This window comes from Rasamsonia byssochlamydoides (assembly GCF_041956645.1).
Source record: "Rasamsonia byssochlamydoides strain NRRL 3658 unplaced genomic scaffold VTN77scaffold_73, whole genome shotgun sequence".
Lineage (NCBI taxonomy): Eukaryota > Fungi > Ascomycota > Eurotiomycetes > Eurotiales > Trichocomaceae > Rasamsonia > Rasamsonia byssochlamydoides.
Genome location: NW_027192456.1, coordinates 47,329 through 64,464, shown reverse-complemented (window position 1 = coordinate 64,464; position 17,136 = coordinate 47,329). Strand labels below are relative to the sequence as shown.

At 47.8% G+C, this 17,136-nt stretch overlaps 6 protein-coding genes across 6 annotated transcripts; 3 read left to right on the top strand and 3 right to left on the bottom strand.

Moving 5' to 3' along the window:
* Positions 1-35: 35 nt before the first annotated feature.
* Positions 36-890, top strand: VTN77DRAFT_8506 (uncharacterized protein; the record flags this gene model as incomplete). The annotated part of the gene is made up of 2 exons (XM_069425011.1): positions 36-244; positions 338-890. The coding sequence occupies 2 exons, from the start codon at positions 36-38 to the stop codon at positions 888-890; spliced, it is 762 nt and encodes a 253-aa protein (XP_069274598.1).
* Positions 891-1,764: 874 nt separating this feature from the next.
* Positions 1,765-3,716, bottom strand: VTN77DRAFT_8505 (uncharacterized protein; the record flags this gene model as incomplete). The annotated part of the gene is made up of 6 exons (XM_069425010.1): positions 1,765-2,564; positions 2,621-2,690; positions 2,749-3,092; positions 3,152-3,219; positions 3,282-3,380; positions 3,448-3,716. The coding sequence occupies 6 exons, from the start codon at positions 3,714-3,716 to the stop codon at positions 1,765-1,767; spliced, it is 1,650 nt and encodes a 549-aa protein (XP_069274597.1).
* A 2,362-nt stretch (positions 3,717-6,078) lies between these two features.
* VTN77DRAFT_8504 (uncharacterized protein) lies at positions 6,079-7,767 on the top strand (the record flags this gene model as incomplete). Its single annotated transcript, XM_069425009.1, has 4 exons — positions 6,079-6,161; positions 6,223-6,388; positions 6,467-6,858; positions 6,924-7,767. 4 exons carry the CDS (start codon positions 6,079-6,081, stop codon positions 7,765-7,767), a joined length of 1,485 nt encoding a protein of 494 aa, XP_069274596.1.
* A 1,042-nt stretch (positions 7,768-8,809) lies between these two features.
* VTN77DRAFT_8503 (uncharacterized protein) lies at positions 8,810-10,634 on the bottom strand (the record flags this gene model as incomplete). Its single annotated transcript, XM_069425008.1, has 8 exons — positions 8,810-8,944; positions 9,011-9,303; positions 9,367-9,413; positions 9,464-10,009; positions 10,067-10,166; positions 10,223-10,295; positions 10,387-10,470; positions 10,581-10,634. 8 exons carry the CDS (start codon positions 10,632-10,634, stop codon positions 8,810-8,812), a joined length of 1,332 nt encoding a protein of 443 aa, XP_069274595.1.
* Positions 10,635-11,198: 564 nt separating this feature from the next.
* VTN77DRAFT_8502 (uncharacterized protein) lies at positions 11,199-12,503 on the bottom strand (the record flags this gene model as incomplete). Its single annotated transcript, XM_069425007.1, has 6 exons — positions 11,199-11,577; positions 11,629-11,723; positions 11,791-11,942; positions 11,999-12,006; positions 12,102-12,326; positions 12,460-12,503. The coding sequence occupies 6 exons, from the start codon at positions 12,501-12,503 to the stop codon at positions 11,199-11,201; spliced, it is 903 nt and encodes a 300-aa protein (XP_069274594.1).
* A 1,283-nt stretch (positions 12,504-13,786) lies between these two features.
* Positions 13,787-15,401, top strand: VTN77DRAFT_8501 (uncharacterized protein; the record flags this gene model as incomplete). Its single annotated transcript, XM_069425006.1, has 4 exons — positions 13,787-14,150; positions 14,207-14,528; positions 14,586-14,996; positions 15,050-15,401. The coding sequence occupies 4 exons, from the start codon at positions 13,787-13,789 to the stop codon at positions 15,399-15,401; spliced, it is 1,449 nt and encodes a 482-aa protein (XP_069274593.1).
* Between the last annotated feature and the right edge of the window lie 1,735 nt (positions 15,402-17,136).

Below are 17,136 nucleotides of genomic sequence, written 5' to 3'. Positions count from 1 at the left end.
TCATGTCAAATGTCGACGAATGAATAAATGAATGAATGTCCATGTCGACATCATCCAAGACCACCAACAATGCCACTAACGAAGCGGACATAATCTTCAACCGCGCCAACGTCGCTCTGGCCCGGAGCCAGCGACTGGTCGCGTCATGGCTGCCACCGAAGACGCCTGAGGAATTGGCCAATTCCAAGAGTGAGGAGGAGCTGCAGAGGGAGGAGGATGAGTTGTTTACGCCGGTGCCGGAGAGGTATGTATCCCCATATCTCCCGGAGCAGAAGCGGGGGGAAAAAATCTGTCGATTGTATCAGCTTTTGCTAATCTGTATTTTCTGCTCTTTCAGGCTCGGTCTAGGTGCTCCCCTCCCGCAACAAGGCGCTGCTGCTGCGGACGGAAGCTGGAACCGCACAGAGCTCAGCTCCAACGACAAACTGCGCCAGCAGCTGCTGGGGAAGAACTATCGCAAAAAGGTGCCGTCGGATAAAGACAACAAGGTCGTCGGGGGCAGTCACAAAGGGACAGTACCAGCAACATCTGCTGCTACTACTGCTTCTGCCAGTGACGACGAAGAGGAGCTGGGCCGGTCCGCAGTAGGAAGAAGTAAGAAAAAGGAAAAGGAAAAGGAAAAGAGCAAAGGCGAGGCTAATAATCCGGCAACGGCAACAATGGAGTCTGTCGATGACGAGAGCAAGGATAAGAATGACGAGGCCAAAAATGATGATGACGATGATAATACCGATGATGATGCTGATGCCGATGCCGGCAAGTCAACATCCAAGCGAGGAGGAGTGACTGCAGCGCCTTCTTCCAATTCCAAGGGCAAGAGAGCTGTTGGAAGTTTCCTCGACGAGCTACTATCCGACAGGTCGAGGAAGAAACGGAAACGGCAGAAATAGCTCTGTTTAAAAATAAAAAAAAAAGCGTTAAAAATAACTTCTATGAAAATATTCATTTCTTGAAAAAGCAACGACTTTAAACGAATGAATAGCGCGAATAGCATTTTAGAATGGCATTTTACTCTGATATGATAGACTCCATAATCTCTACATTAGAATGAGGACTGCTCTCCAACCGTCTAATTAGTCTCGACGACTGAAAGAAATGAATAATGAATATGAAACCAAATGTTTCTTTTCATCGCAAATACCTGATTATTATCACACAATAGTAATTAATTGCCAAGTTGCAAGTATCTCTATCCAATTCAATTCAATTCGGTAGATCCCGCCGCATAGGTAATGTAGACATGATGTGCTTGTGCTTGTGCTTGCGCTACGCAGTATCCAAAAACCCCCAGTCAACTATCAACTGTCAGCTGCAAAGAATGTGTATGCATATGCATATGCATGGTATGGTATAGGTAGAATCAATCCCAGGTGATTAGTAGTGTAGTGTGTCCTATGTAATGTAAAATGGGGGACGGGAAAAAAGGTATATAACAAAACAATATGCAGGCCACCGGTCCAGTCCGCAGGAGTAATTAATAATATACAGGGTTGACTCCCCCTTGAGAAAAAGCTCAAGGGAGAATAAAAAATCTCACGGATATCCCTCTCAACTGGATAGATAGATGTCTTCTAGACGTCAGAAGACAGACACCTGAATCGCAAAAAAAGAAGGGCATGTTACCAAACGCCGGAGATGAACACCCCCCCAAAAATATGAATATAACAGGCAGTAATATAATGCAACGTGAGGTAGGAAGAAGATGCACACGATGTTCCGATCTAGGCCGGCCTGTTCGATACGTCCCTGTGTTTTATAAACAATTCATTGCAGTCTCTTTCTCTTTCGATCTTCCGGTAACAACGGATCATCCTCCTCTCGCTCGGCCGTGTCAGTCGGATTCAGCAGAGAGTGGACATTGCTGGCCATGCTCGACCGCCGTGTGGCTGGCAAGGAGGATTCATGGCGTGGAAATCTCGGCCCGCCGACCGTCCACCCGCTGTCCACCGTTAGCGTCGACGAAGGAGTCGTATCGGACGTCAGCGGTGGAGTCGCGTGACGGGACGCATCGTTTTTGCGCTTCGATCCGCTGAGTTCGTACTGAGCCAAGACATCTCGGACGTGCTGCTCGCTTGAAGTGGGCACGCGATGAGGCGAAGAAGGCCACTGCATCGACGAGTTGCTAGACGCATTTGCAGATGCAAAGGGAGAGGTATTATTCGTTGGGGCCCATCCATGCTGGCGGATATCTGCCGATGTATGCCGGCGAGCGAGGTTGGGACCCGGAGGAGACGAAACGGACGAAAGCGGGTGGGGTACTGGAGGCTGTTGAGGTGGGATCTGTGGTCGGTTATAGTTCGGAGAAGAATTTCCTGCACTGATGGAGCCGTAGCGACTCGGGGAAACAGAGAGATGAGGAACGGGAGGCCGAATCACGTTGGTTTTGGGGGCATCAACTATGGAACCCCGACGACTGTCGTCCTGAGGCACTTGACGCGGAGAGAGAGGCGGGCCCGGATCAGGGGGCATGTTCCCAAAGTATGGTTGCCGACTCGTCTCGTGAGGGTGCTCGAAAGCTCGGGCAGAATCCAGTTGCCTCTCGATTTCTCTTTGCATGTTGGAAACTGATCGCGCCGTCAGTAGCTGCCGTCATGGCAATATTCAGGAGAAATGGTCTCACCATCTCGATACAAGGGACTGTCCCGGTCAGGATTCATTGCCATTAGGAAATGGGATATTGAGTATGTCCACTGCGATCTGTCAGACAAGTCTCGTCGGAAACAGACAAGTAACAGGCGCAGTCCTCACCTGCTGGCATTTAACCAGACTTTCCGTCAGCGCCTGACACCTCGAGTTCAACAAAGAATTGGTCTCTTCGACGCGTGACAAACGATTGTGCAGATCGAACAGGGAGTGTTCCAGATTCATCAGTCGCACATCTGAGGCATCAGGCACTGACTCCGCCGGCGTTCCTGGCTGAGAGGCACCTGTCTTGTGGTTCGAAAAGGAGTCTCGATGGATCAGGGCATGTCGGGACGCTCGTCTCTTGATCTCCCGGAGGCCCATAAGGTCACCTCTTTTGAAATTCCCGTTTCCGTGTTTGAACTCCCATAGAGCTGAATCTGGGGAGCCTGTGTGGAAAACATCGCTCACTGGGCCCGCGTGAGAAAGAATCCACGAAAGAATCCTCCGTGCAGTGCGAGTATCATACCTTTGTGGAAACCATACATGTTCAATTGCCTCACGAAAGAGGATATATTGGTATGTTTGAAGTATTGGCTGCATCACTCATTAGCGGAGAGCAACGAGCAGAAATCATAGATTGAAGGAAGCCAACGTACGCCAGGACCTTGGAGAATTCAGAGGTCGGAGACATGACAAAACTTTCATTGGAACTGGACCACGATATGAGATGCTGGATGCTCTGGTCCTCTAGCATGCTGTAATATAATAGTGACCATCAGTAAACAAGAAACCCCCAGCATTGGCGTAAGAGGGTAGCCGTACTTGTAGAGCTTATGGATAAAGGCTGTCTGGACCACCTTGGGTTGCTGAGCTGCGGCCGCCGCGCCAATCGTCTGGCTCGGGCCCGAGCTACTCGAGTGATTTGCGCTCGCAGCTTCTGAAGAACCTGAAGAACCGGAGGAACCATTTGTATTGTTATGTGCACCGCCCGATTCGCCGTCGGTGCTGGTTTGAGCGGGCGGCGCCGTCACCGCAGTCGTGGGCGGAGTGATATCCATTGGGTCGCTATGGGGAGGATCGGAGGACGACATGGTGGAGGTCAAAACAGGCAGATGTCGTTGTTTTCCAGACGTGTCCCTAGGGCTGGAGAAAGGACTCCTCGACGGGAGTTCTGCCACTCTATTCATCGCGCGATTGACGAGGGAAAGAATGAGGAGGTCAGCGAAAAGCTGACCTGGAAGAGAAACGATATCGACTCGGCGGAACGAGACACTGCACCAACAGTCTTGCTCTTTCCGAAAAATGAATCGAAATGGAGAAAGTATCTGCAGCTTGTCAAAACCACCTCAATGGAGATTCGGCGAATGTGATTCTCGGGACGCAAGCATCATGAAACGGTCCGGATGACAGTAGAATCGATAGAAAAATATATATGAATCAAAAGAAACAAGAACAGAGATGCAAGACACGCCGTCGCACGAACCGGATTGAAGGTATCGCGTTGGAGAGAGAGCTGCGGGGAGCGACTGCGGCGCGGCGGTGGCGCGGGTACCAGAGCTGGATGAATGGCGGAGTCAATCGAAGCGTGGGTTGCCGATAAGGAACTTTCCTCCTCGTGAGACCAGCAAGAAGAGTGTCTTTGTCGCGCGGGATGCTTTGTTTGGATGTCGTTGCGCCTGTTGCGGCTAACGGAGCCGAGGAGCTGAGGCTGGAGATGTTAATAATAGGTTGGTTGATAGGTTAATTCTTGCATTCTTATTTTCTTCAGGGAGACGCTCGGACCGGATGGCGGCTCCGATCGATTCGAGACCAATTCAATTCGCGTTACACTCGAACGACAATTGGACCGGACGCAATGAGATGACAAGATTGGAGATGAGTAGAGTGAGCTGATGAGATTTGCACGAGGGCGAATTGTGGTTGCTTGTCCCCGGGGGGAAGGGGGATATGGGGCTGGGGAGGGGAAAAGCGAGTCCAAGGCGAGTCGACTGGAGTCGAGATCCGATGGGAGAGGTGGAGCGGACAAAGCAGTCTCCGTGGATTTAGTCAATTCCTTTACAGAAGTAAAAGGACGAGGAAGTGGCAAGGCGAGCACAAGCTAGATCCAGCGCCGTCGTACGGAGTCCCCGGATGATCAGCTAGTTGCGAGGATAACAAGAACAATGGCTACACTACGACGTCTCCTGCTAGGAAAACAGAGCCTCTGCTCTTCTAGTAAAGACCTCGGAATAATTCATTGCGTGCAGCTGAAGACGAATGCATGCAGCGCTAATTCAGCTCCTTCTGGGCCCGTGGAGCGACGACTGGAATCAGCTTCGTTGTTTCTCATTCGCGATGCTGCTGGTGCAACGAGGGGGTTGTGCATGCTTGCCGCCAATGGGAAGGAGTCATGGGGAGCTTCGAGAAGCCTGCATGATTGTCAATAACCAGTGGCGAAAAAACGCCACGACTGGAGCAGGGTTCTGGAATATTTTATTCAGTCAAGCTGATAGGCGCGATAAGTCAGTGATCCCCATCGTCAGATTCATCACATGAACAACAGCACCAGATATCGGTATCCCCTCCTGACATTACTAGCAGTCACAACGAGTTTGGTTGTTAGCTTGAAGGGAGCGATGCACGATGCACCCTAGGCTTTGATAACAATATCAGCTTAAATAGACCTCAGGAGGAATCTCCGGATTTTCCAAATTGATATACTTTGAGGGATCTGAATCTCAGGAATAATCCCAAGTAGGGTATTATTATTCCACATATATAGCAGTACCAATTTCCTACGAAAAATTCCAAACACGGGATGTCTTATGTAATTGGCATAAATGATATAAATACATCGAATAATGTTGCTGGGAAATTCTCTACGACGAAGAAGTCTGGCAGGTTGCGGCAGAGGAGACGTGGGGAGGAACTTTGGATAAGGTATCTATTAGGCACTGAACTCCATCCCATCATAGCTCCTGTATTTCTGAAAGCCTGGGGCGCTCGAAGCGCCACGCAATACAGTCAACCTATCCACACTGCAGGCTATTTTTTTTCTGTATGTAACCTGCGTGATTCTTCTCCCAACGCTGAAGGACTAGTGGGCGGTGACCCAACTCGTGATGTTCACGCCAATGTCCCTGTTCACTGGACCTTCTCCTCCACATACGAGTGAATAGAATGCGAAAACAAACCACCCTTCGGGATAACCGTGTATTTCTGACACCCCTCTTCGACATGCTGAGGTTCTGAGACCTTCTTGAGGCAGCCAGTCTTCTGGATTCTTTTATTCCACATGCCACTCTGAACTCTTAATTGGCACCACACAAACAGATATCCACAAGACACAAATGAGACGAACATACAAAGCAGTTGGCCTGTGAAAGCTTCCAAGCGTGTCAGCAGCTCTCACCCAACCCATCCAAGAAATTGTTCAACACGTCAATATCACCCCCGTTTTCGTTCCTGATCGAAATGGACGGCACTGAGGACCAAGTTGCTGCAAGCATCGTAGAAGCTTTCGAGACTCTCAAAACGGTCCAAGCTCGACGCGCTGTGTATGAGATTTCTCCCCTAATACCCGATGACTGTGCATGTCTCCTGCTAATTGCTTGTCAGATACCACGGGATTTTGGATCAGCTTCACTTGGATGAGTGGCGCGATGTCTCTATCCGCGCGAAAAAGATATCTTTCCAACGCGACATTCTCGGTTCTCTACCTCTGGAGATCGTGGCTCAAATAGTTAAGTACTTAGATCTATGGGACATCTTACGTTTCCAAAGGGTACATATCTTCTCAGTCTTCGGCCATGGTTGATTCTCCCTTCACCATCATGTACTGTCCACTGATGAAGTGATACAGGTCTCCAAACGTTGGCAAGAACTACTATCTTCGACTGTGATTTATTCTGCTGCTTTGAAAGCATATCGCATTTGCCCGGGACTAGCTGTATGCAAATCCCTCTTTGTCCGATGTGCTAAACGCAGATTTGCCCTGGAATTCGGTCGCCCATATAGCAAAGCCGTGTATCCATTTGATAGAACTGAATTACGCGAACCTGATCTTGGAGACAGAATTGCATATTGTCATCGGCAGCTCGCGTGGGGAGAAGTTGATGAAGACTGGAGATCACTAGGAGTGGCAGTCCGTTGTTTGCAATCAGGGCTCATACGTCGATTTGTTCCCCCGAACAGGGGGAACATTAGCCATGTGCGCTTGTCAGAGAGCCTCCTTGTTGTTATCACCTCTGAAGGGTACGTAGTACGGAATGTTCCAAGATGTCATCGATCTAGGCTCTGACATGTTTCTATGAAAACAGATATTGTACGGTATGGGAAATATCCACTGAACGCAGAGTCTCATTTCGCTTGCCTTCTATTGCTATCGAGGAGGTCACCGTTGATCGAGACAGGGTCGCCATCATCACCAAGGGAAAGCCCCCATCTCTTGTAGTATGGGACCTGAGAACCGGGGCTACCCGATCCGTCCACATCAAGGAGCGTCCGCTGATCGCGGGGTTCCATCCTGGCGCGGATCGTCTCATCATTTTGTTCCTCGAGAAGAACGATCTGTCCGGCCCGTCTAAAATAGTCCGGGTAAGATATTCATTTGCCGGAAAAACAATCTCGCCTCTGGAGGAGCCACAGGTCTCTTTTGCCCTACCTCGCTGCTTTTCACGGGAACCATGTTTGTCTGGATTTTGGCAGTATAGTTCAGAGATTGCTGGAGCCACGACAGGGCTCCTCATAATTTCCCACTTACATCCCAATAACCATATTCATGTGTCTCATCTCCTTTGTTACTATCCAGAAACCGACAAAATGTCATTGGGTTCGCCCATGGACGATGTGAAAGGCCAAGATAATGTACCGTCTGATGCAGACCTTCTAATGACGTCTGACGGCGTGACGTACCACATGAAATACGTTCCACAATCTCCATCGCATGTTTGGATATACAACCCCAACAGCCCTACTCCGTTCCGGAAATCAAAATCCATACAGATAGAAATTGAGGATGAACGCAGCGACTATATGCTTTTTGGTGACACCGACGTTTTCGGGATCATAAGCATGACTGGTATTCAGGTATGGTCTTTCGACCCGAGTCTCGACCTGTTTGATGGACATAGACTTTGGAAGGATGCTCCAGGTCAGGAGTAGGGACAAGCAATGGTGTTGACAGATGACGGTGACGACTATTTTCTTGAAGGGAGTGATTCCGAGTGAATAGCAAAAACAATAGAGAAACATGGAACGAACATGGAAAGGGACCAGAATGGTCCGTCGATGGCAGAGCTTTCATACCGCAGTCGGTGCCATATTCCGATCAGATTAGATATTACCAACGCACAATTACACAAGGGACTTACTTCATCTCGGAACGCATGAAGCAAGACCAAGTTTGGAATTCAACAGACAGAGACAGTCTCCATAGTCTCCATTCCATGCCAAATAGAATAATAGCTCTCTTCTTCCAGTTCCCCGAACTTGATTGACAGTATCTGACAATATGACAATGGATAGATAGATACAATGAAAGTGGAAGTGGAAGTGGAAGTTGGATTAGAGAACCCAAAAATGGGATAATTTGAATAAAGAAAAGGCATAATTAAGCACACAAGGATAAAAGGAAAAAACCCCCGAACACACACGGGGAGAGACACAGAAAGAGATTTTAAAAAAGAGAAATCACCACCGCCTATCTATGAGGGTAGTAAAGTAAAAAAAGAAAGAAAAAGACGGCTGATAATCAATTTATTATTTCCCGTATCGTACGCATCCCCTGCCTTTCTTTCTCCTCGATTCGATTCGAACCTGGGCTAGAGGTCGGGTGTCTGAAGGAGAAAAGAAAAAAGTTGATCCGTCAGCATCTTTCTTTTCTTAGATGAGACGAAAACCTCGCTCCTTATAAAATCACTAATATGTCTGTCTGCGCCTGTCTTTCTTCATACACACACACGGAATCTCTCTCTCCGTCTGTCTCTGTCTCCATCTTTACTCTCTTCTCTTCTCTTCTCTTCCCCCGACAGTCTTATCTCATCTCATCTCCTGTTCATTCACGAGTCTAGGAAAAGGAAAAGGGAAAGAAGAAAAGGGAAAGGGTAAAAGAGGGGAAGGAGAAGGAAAAGTGGAGACAGATAGATAGGATAGATGAAAGCTGCAAGCTCAACTACTTAAGTCTTGGGCCAAGGATAGTAGAACTTCAGATTCCAAGAGTGAACTCAACGCCGACATCAATATCGCGGGCCATCTTGACTACCTTGGAGAATTGAACGGACTTCTCGGCCGCGCTTTGCAGGTCCTCGATACAGAAGATCTTGAGACCGGACTCGTCGATCTGTAGACACGTTAGTAAACGCCTGTTTTGAGGGAGAATAAAAATTCAAAGAGTTCGAGAACATACCAGCTTACGAGCCTGCTCCATGTTGGTCCCTTGCAAACGAGCAATCACAGGAGTACGCAATCCCATGTCACGCACGACGTTGATGAGACCCTGGGCGATAGCATCGCATCGGACAATGCCTCCAAAGATGTTGACGAAGATCGCAGTGACTTTCGGGTCACTGGTGATCAGCTCAAAAGCCGACTTGATGGCGGCAGGAGTAGCACCACCACCGACATCAAGGAAGTTAGCAGGGTTGCCTCCGTTGAGCTTGATGATATCCATGGTGGCCATGGCGAGACCAGCACCATTGACTTTTTTTCCAGTCAGTAAAGATGACTAGACGATAAGCTAATTCTGGAAAAAGACTCTCTTACCCAAGCATCCAATGTCACCGTCAAGCTTGATAAAGTTCAGCCCGTGCCTAAAACAGGTCAGTACTATTGCAGACTGGTAAAACGTCAGGCAACATACTCAGCAGCTTTGACCTCGTCCGGGTCCTCCTGCGTCGTATCCCTCCATGAGAAGACCTCCTTCTGTCTGAACTCGGCGTTGTCGTCAAACCCGAGCTTGGCATCCATAGCAAGGACCTGGTGGTCGGAGGTTTCAGCCAGCGGGTTGATCTCAATCTGGGTAGCGTCCTTCTCCATAAAGACCCTGTAAAGGTTCTGAATGGTCGTCTTGGCATCTTCAATGCACTGTTCCGAGAAACCAAGCTCCGTAGCAATGTTGCGCGCGATCTCATCGGTGACGCCGACATTGATGTCGATCGGGGTGGTCCGGATCGCCTCAGGAGTCTCCTTGGCGACAGTCTCAATGTCCATACCACCCTGGGAGGAAGACACAATCACAGGCGTCTGGGTCTGGCGGTCCATGAGGATGGCAAGGTAGAATTCGCGACGCGCGAATTTGCGCTCGCAGATGTAAACAGCGTTGCAGAGACGGCCCCGGGCACCAGTTTGCTTCGTGATCAATTTATGTCCGATCATCTGGCTGGCGAACATCTTGGCCTCAGTTGGCCTGGATAGCTGTGTCAATAACAATGTGACTGGGCGTTTTGGCGAAGGCACCACTCACGAGTAGATGACGCGCACTCCTCCCTTCAACCCATTGTCAAAAGTACCCTTGCCTCGACCACCAGCGAGGACCTGGGCTTTGATCACCATATCATCTCCACCTGTGTACGCGTTCAGCATTCGATCTAACCAAGGTTGTCTCGTTGGAAAGACGTACCAATCTGCTTCGCAACAGCCTCTGCTTCTTCCGCCGTACGCGCAACCTCGCCCTTGGGGACACCGACGCCGTACTATCGATTACCATGGTCAGTCTATCAAAGTCCATGTGTTTGCTTCTGCGCTGTATGTAAACAGCCACCAGCTTCTAGATAACTGACTTACCGACTTCAGAAGTCTCGCGGAGAGATATTCATGGATGGAAAGATTTCTCTTCTGCTGAGCTAATCTGCTCTGCACCGACGACTCCTAAAAGGAGAAAAACCACAACAACTCAGTCAGCGAAATCTCTGTCGCTTTTCTGCGACAAAACATGCTTTGAAAAAAAAAAACGTGCATCCTAGCCCCGGAAGACTCACTGCTGCCGCTCTGAGAGCCGTCGCAATTGGCCTGCTGCTCGCGAGCTTGAACATTTTGAACGCTCGATGGTGGATCAGAAAGGAGGAGGGCTACCCCAAAAAGAGTGACGTGATAGACAGGAACAAAGGAGAGATGGGATAAGAGCAGCAGGAGATTTCTTTTCTCCAAGGGACTGACAGACGTCAAAACAACCTCGGGCCCTGGACGAGCTTTCGGGATAATCCGCACGTCACCTGACGGAGCCGCAGTGCGGCAGCTGCATCGTGGCTTTTAATTTTTTAGCCCGAATTGACCGGCTCTCAACTTAAATGTTTTTCCGCAAGGCGCAGCTATATGATTGATATTCTGGATTCTGGATATGGCGCAGAATATCATCATTTTTTTACAGTGACTAAATCATTGTTGCACGCACAGGTCAATCAAGCGAAATATCCAGACACCATGGTCGCATTTGTCTCGTTGCGAGAACTCTACGTTTGAACCAGTCTCTAGTTGTGCAACAGTGGATGATCATAATCATTCAAAGACATAATAGCCCTAATCTGAACACATTAGGAAACCTAGTGATAAGATGTATCATTGTCTTACAGGAAAAGCAAATGCAGTGCTGCTTCGATTCACCCTTTCCTTCCACCTAGTGTTCCTCTGAGCTTCCACAAATTGAACATGTTCGTGAAGACTCGATCGAACAGCCCGAACCACAACCATCCTCCAGTCACGAGCCTAATGACCCAGCTGCGATTGCCCTCCCAGATCCACTTCTTCTGCCCCCGAGCCCAGGGCCACAACCACCGCCATGGCGCAGAGCCGTACAAAACCTGAGCCACAACGCTGCGCGCATACGCATCATGTGGCATTGCTCCCTCCTGGCTGTGGGAGACGCGACGGTTATACTCGGGTTCAACAGGACGGTAGATAGAATTCGGGGGCAGCGTCCGCTTCAACCGTGCGATGCGAGACTGGACGCCGCCGGTGATAACAGTGGTAACTTTGACTCTATGGGTGGTCAGGAGAGGAGGAACGATAAGGGGGACAAGAACGACATACCCGAATGGAGCAAGTTCAACACGCAAAGTATCACTGAAAGAGTGTAATGCTGCTTTGGAGGCATTGTAGACCGAGCCGAACACGTAGGGAATGATCTGGATGCCATAGCTTAGTATGATCACCGGGTGACGTTCACGGATTGACGGTGGTTATCGGTCCTACCCCAGCTACTGATCCGATCTGAACAATAGTGCCTTGCGCCTTGATAAGCAATGGAAGGAAGGTTTGACACATCAGGATCACGGCGAAAAAGTTCGTCTCGAATGTTTGACGGGCCTCAGCAAGGTTGACATCCATCGCAGGCACAGTATAATCTATTTTCTTGCTTCAGCATGCTTGTCATTTTACATGCTTAGAGAGAGGACCATACTTCGACCGCTAAAAACACAGTACATCAGCTGGGAACGAATCAAAAGGCTTATTGTTCTTATTGACTATCAATATCTCATAAACACAAACAAGACGATACTTACGCATTGTTAACCAAATAATCCAAGCCCTTATCTCCTATCCTCCTTTCCACCTCGGCATAACACGCCTTGACGCTCTCCTCATCATCCACGACGAGACTGAGCGTTTCGATTCCCAGCGCATGCAGGTCCTCGATATGCTTACTGCTCCTCGCCGTGGCAAATACCCGCAAACCCTGTCGATGGAATTCTCGCGCGAGCGCATTCCCAATTCCGCCGGGTGAGCAGCTAATGGTTTAAGAAAATGCGTATAGAAGTTAGCAAAATAGTGTATTTGCACAATAAACAAGGGTCAAGCATCTAATGCAGTATGGTCCAATCGGTTCGGCCGGAGGGGTGAGATTGAAGCAGTGAAACTTACCCCGTGATTAGAACGGACCTGCGACTGTCTACTGTGGCAGCCATTATTTTGTTTGGATTGTTATTTTTTCTTTTCTTTTTTCTTCCTCTTTCGATTCTTGAAGAGAACAATATTGATATTCAATTGTGTTGTGATAGTTCTAGTTCTAGGAAAGTTCTAGCGTCTAAACGTCCCTCCCTCCGACGATCCCGTGCAAGTTCCTTGCAGATCCTTTCTTTCCTCGGCACGCGAACTTTACATGACGTGCTCCATACTCCGTGTGCCAGGGGCCAGGGGCCGATTTTCAATTTCTCACCAAAACCTGTGTCAATGTTGTTTACTGAGTATGAGATGCATTGTTATTATATGCTTACTGATGGAGTCATCGTTACCAGGTCCAGATGATGTCCTCTTAAACGGGTGGGGCTCTGGGACCTTCGTCAGGTGCAAAATGGAGTATTGTGGTTGCCTACATATGTCATCATCTTTATCTACCTAGTCTACGATCTACCGATATGACCCCTGTCCAGTTCCATGGCTCCAGATGGCAACTCATTGGGTAGTAGATCGAGAACATGAGTATTTTCCATTCAATTAGCCTATGGACCTCTGATCTACACCATTAGCTCAAGAAATGTACTCTGTAGAGAGCTATCTTTAAAAAAAAAAAGATGAAGAAGAAGAAAAATCTTATTCTTATAAACCTACCCTACCTTATAAAACAACTATATGCTGTCACATGATGATTGCAAAGATTTAGCATGGAGATACCACTTGAGATGAAACCGTAGCGGTGTAGAATTTGCGGTGGTTCCTGGCTAGAAAGGTAGACCAGTAGGTAGGCTTCGGCTCACCGTGTACCTTCCTTGTGTTACCTACTCCTTTCTGCTGTGTTATGACTGAAAGATGTCGCTTGTTTCTTCAGCTCTTCCCTCTTTCATCTTTCTATTCTTCAAATACAGTCCAATTGAGGCAATAATGCGTCCTCTGGCTTCGACCGGGAGCTTATCCATGACCACATTAAAAACAAAGTTGACCAATGGACGGTGGCGAATCTTTGGCTTCTCCGCAGCTCGGCGCGTGGCTTCCATAGATCAGCTCCGATGCTGCCGAATTATATTAATTATTCGACATGGCGGTCGCAACTAAATTAGCCCTCCAGAAAAAAAGAAAAGATGAGTGGGGTTCAGGCATCTTCGTCCATCCACTATTTGGAGAGATATCTTTTTTCCTCTTGTTTTCTTTTCGCATATGACTTTGAATTCTGCTGAAGATTTACTGGCAGACGCTCTCACTCTCCCCGCAGAGAGTGGCGCAATGATCACTCCCTGGACATCAAGAGAGCGATATGGCCGATGCATTGGACGTTCCGAGGCACCTAAGAAGGCCAGGGGAAGATGGATATCGCACCCCCACGATTGAAGATACAGAACGCTCTCTTTCAACAATTTGTGAGGCCTTTCGCGTCCAGAGTATAGGGGAGGCACATGCAACTGCCTTGGAGACGATCAATGACCCGACTCTCCGGTCAATCCGGTCGAGGATAGAGAATGGAGAAGCAGATAGTTGCCATATGGATCATTCAATTCCTCATAAACCGGAGAGTGAGGATCCTGACCATCTCAGCTGGAAACAGCGCATCCGCCACTTTACTTGGGCTTTCTTCACGCTGACAATGGCAACGGGAGGAATCGCCAACGTACTCTATAACAGTAAGCGAGCCTCCTTTTGGCATATTATCAGAATCGCTTTAGTGACTATTCCACAGTTCCTACCCCTTACCGATTCAACGGTCTGGAGACCATTGGCATCGTCGTATTTTTACTCAACATCGTTTTCTATTTCACTATCTGGGCCCTTTTGATTACGAGATTCTATTTCTTTCCTTACACGTTCAAGGCCTCGTTTCTTCATCCCACAGAGTCGCTTTTCGTCCCTGCTACGGTGGTCTCGTTTGGGACCATCCTGATCAACATCTCCCAGTATGGACCGGGCAAGACAGGACCCTGGCTCGTCCAGGCCGTGCAGGTGCTATTCTGGTTTGATGCCGCGCTTGCTGTTGTCCTCTCTGCCGGTATATACCTCCTCCTGTAAGCTAACCCCATCAGACAATGTCTTGATGAAGACACATAATCTGACTGGTTCAGGTGGTCGACGCAAACCTTCACCATCGCCCAGATGACGCCAATTTGGATCTTCCCGGCCTATCCGATGCTGATCATTGGGCCCCACGCGGGAGTCTTGAGTGCTCACCTGAGCCCTGCCGAGTCTCTTACGATTATCATCGGGGGCTTAACCATCCAGGGGGTTGGATTTCTGGTATCGTTAATGGTCTATTCTGCCTTCATCTATCGATTGATGACCCAGAAGCTCCCGAAGGAGAACATTAGACCAGGGATGTTCGTGTCCGTTGGACCAAGCGCCTTCACCGTTGCTGCGGTCGTCAACATGGCCGCCAACGCGGAAAGGGCTTTCCCGCCGGATTTCATGGGAAACGGAGCGCAAGCGGCAATGATAGTGCGAGTGATTGCTAATTTCGCTTGTCTCTGGTTATGGGGGTACGTCTGCAGCTGCATGCACAACCTCATCATGCTAATTGCGATTCAAATAGGCTGGCAATCTTCTTCTTTTTCATTGCTACGTTCGCACACCTCGTCGCCATCGGTCAGGGTCGTATGATTTTCTCCATGGCTTGGTTCTCGTTCGTGTTCCCTAACACTGCGCTGATTACAGCGACGTTTGCAATTGGTAAAGCGTATTCCTGCAAACCCATCGAGATTATAGGACTCGTCATGACGGTCATGTTGATTTTGATGTACTTTTTTGTTGTGTACATGATGATTCGCGCCATCAGATTACGGCATATATTGTGGCCTCAGAAAGGTGAAGACAAGGATGAGGGTGGATTTCGAATCAAAGAAATCAAACTTGATTCCCCTGTGGAGGGGTCCAGCCGTGTGTGATCCGTTTGCATTTAAACTGGCGTTTGGGAAAAATCACTGGGCTTCGGTATTTGCATCTTTGGCATCTATCTGGTGTTGTTGAACCAGATGATTGTTTTTCTCGGGGTCCTAGCAAGGATAATCACTTACCTACTTACTGGACAGCTGTGACAGCGCCATCAACGCTCGCCATCAGAGTCGGTTTATTTACCATCTCGGCTCGGCTTGTTGCAATACTTTCGGGATCAATTGTGTTCCTATCTATCCTGTCCAGTCCTTGTGTTGTTTTACACCGTGCCATCGACGATCACAAGTCCTCCGTGCAACCTAGTCAGGTAGGTGGCTAGCTAGGTAGCTAAGACAAGTTCTCGATTGTCTGGCAGTGTTCATGCGTGGTACGGTACGGGAGATTGCAATGTTGATCAAGACATCAGGACACATAAGCCGAGTAATAGCTCTGCTTATATGGCTTAAACAAGCCCGGGAGTATGTCATTCGGATGATCTTTCTTATGTGTTCACTGACAAGACTGCCCCTTCCCGGGTGGCAAACTACAGGATTTGGACAGGGTTGTTGTAAATTTCGGGCAAATAACTTACCTATATGTATATTTTATATAGAATAGTATATTCTTTGACAGATAATAATAATAATAGTGATTGAAGAGGAAAAAAATCTAGGATTAGTACTAACTAATGCCTACCTAATGCCAGGGACGCTTTTTATTTTCTTTATTGGTTTATTATATTCATCTATCATATAGCCTTCTTGTTATAGGCATACTTTTATTGATATTATTAAATAGTATAAGTATATTCACTTTATTATAATATATATTATAATATTACTGGTTATTACTTCCTATGGCCATCTAATGTTGCGGGCTAAGCCCATATTGCTGACTCAGCTTCGCTCTCGTTTTCTGATTGGTCCATTTGTTGTTCATCACATGACTCCTGTTGATATAACTCGCGTGCCTTTCTCTCTCTTCCTTCCTTCCCCAGCGAATCCTTTTTATGAGCTCCTAGTTTCTAGACAGCAAGGCTTTGGCCCTTCACATCTAATGACATTGTACTTTTCTCTGTAGTTCTCCCTATAGGCCTTGCCATATAGGCTTTACTATAGGCCTTATACTGAAAGTTTGTTATCATTCCCAGGCCTGGGATGCTTTAAATTATAGGTGCAAAGATGTTTGTTAGATAATGTAACTTTCCTTGTTGTTAGTGTATCATGTGAAGAGCCCAGTTAGTGCTAGGGAAAAGGAAAACCTTAAAAAAAAAAGAAAAGAAAAGAAAAAAGGGAAAAAAAAAGATTCAATCAAGGGGGAAAAGATGTTACAGAGATTATCCCTAGGATAATAGGGGCAAAAAAGATGGACTCACCAGGAAACCTAGGACTACCCTGAAGCTTCCTATCTCTGCTCTTGTGACCTAAGGAGGTAGGAGGTGCAAACGAGCCTACTTCAGATATTCTTCCTGCATACCCAGACTTTATATCATGCCTAGTCAGTCAGATGACAAAGACACATCTCTCCCAACCTTGTTTATCTCCCAGTAATATATATATATATATATATATATACATACAATTCTAGAATAATACCAAAAATAATATCGTTAAATACCTAGTCGGTATCAAAGACTCAAAGGTGTATGTAATGCCCACCAGCCTCCCACCCCGGAGTTCTGAGGACATTACCGGCCAAAGAAATATGAAAAAAAAAAACTGTAGGATTCGAACCCACGCCCCCTTTCGA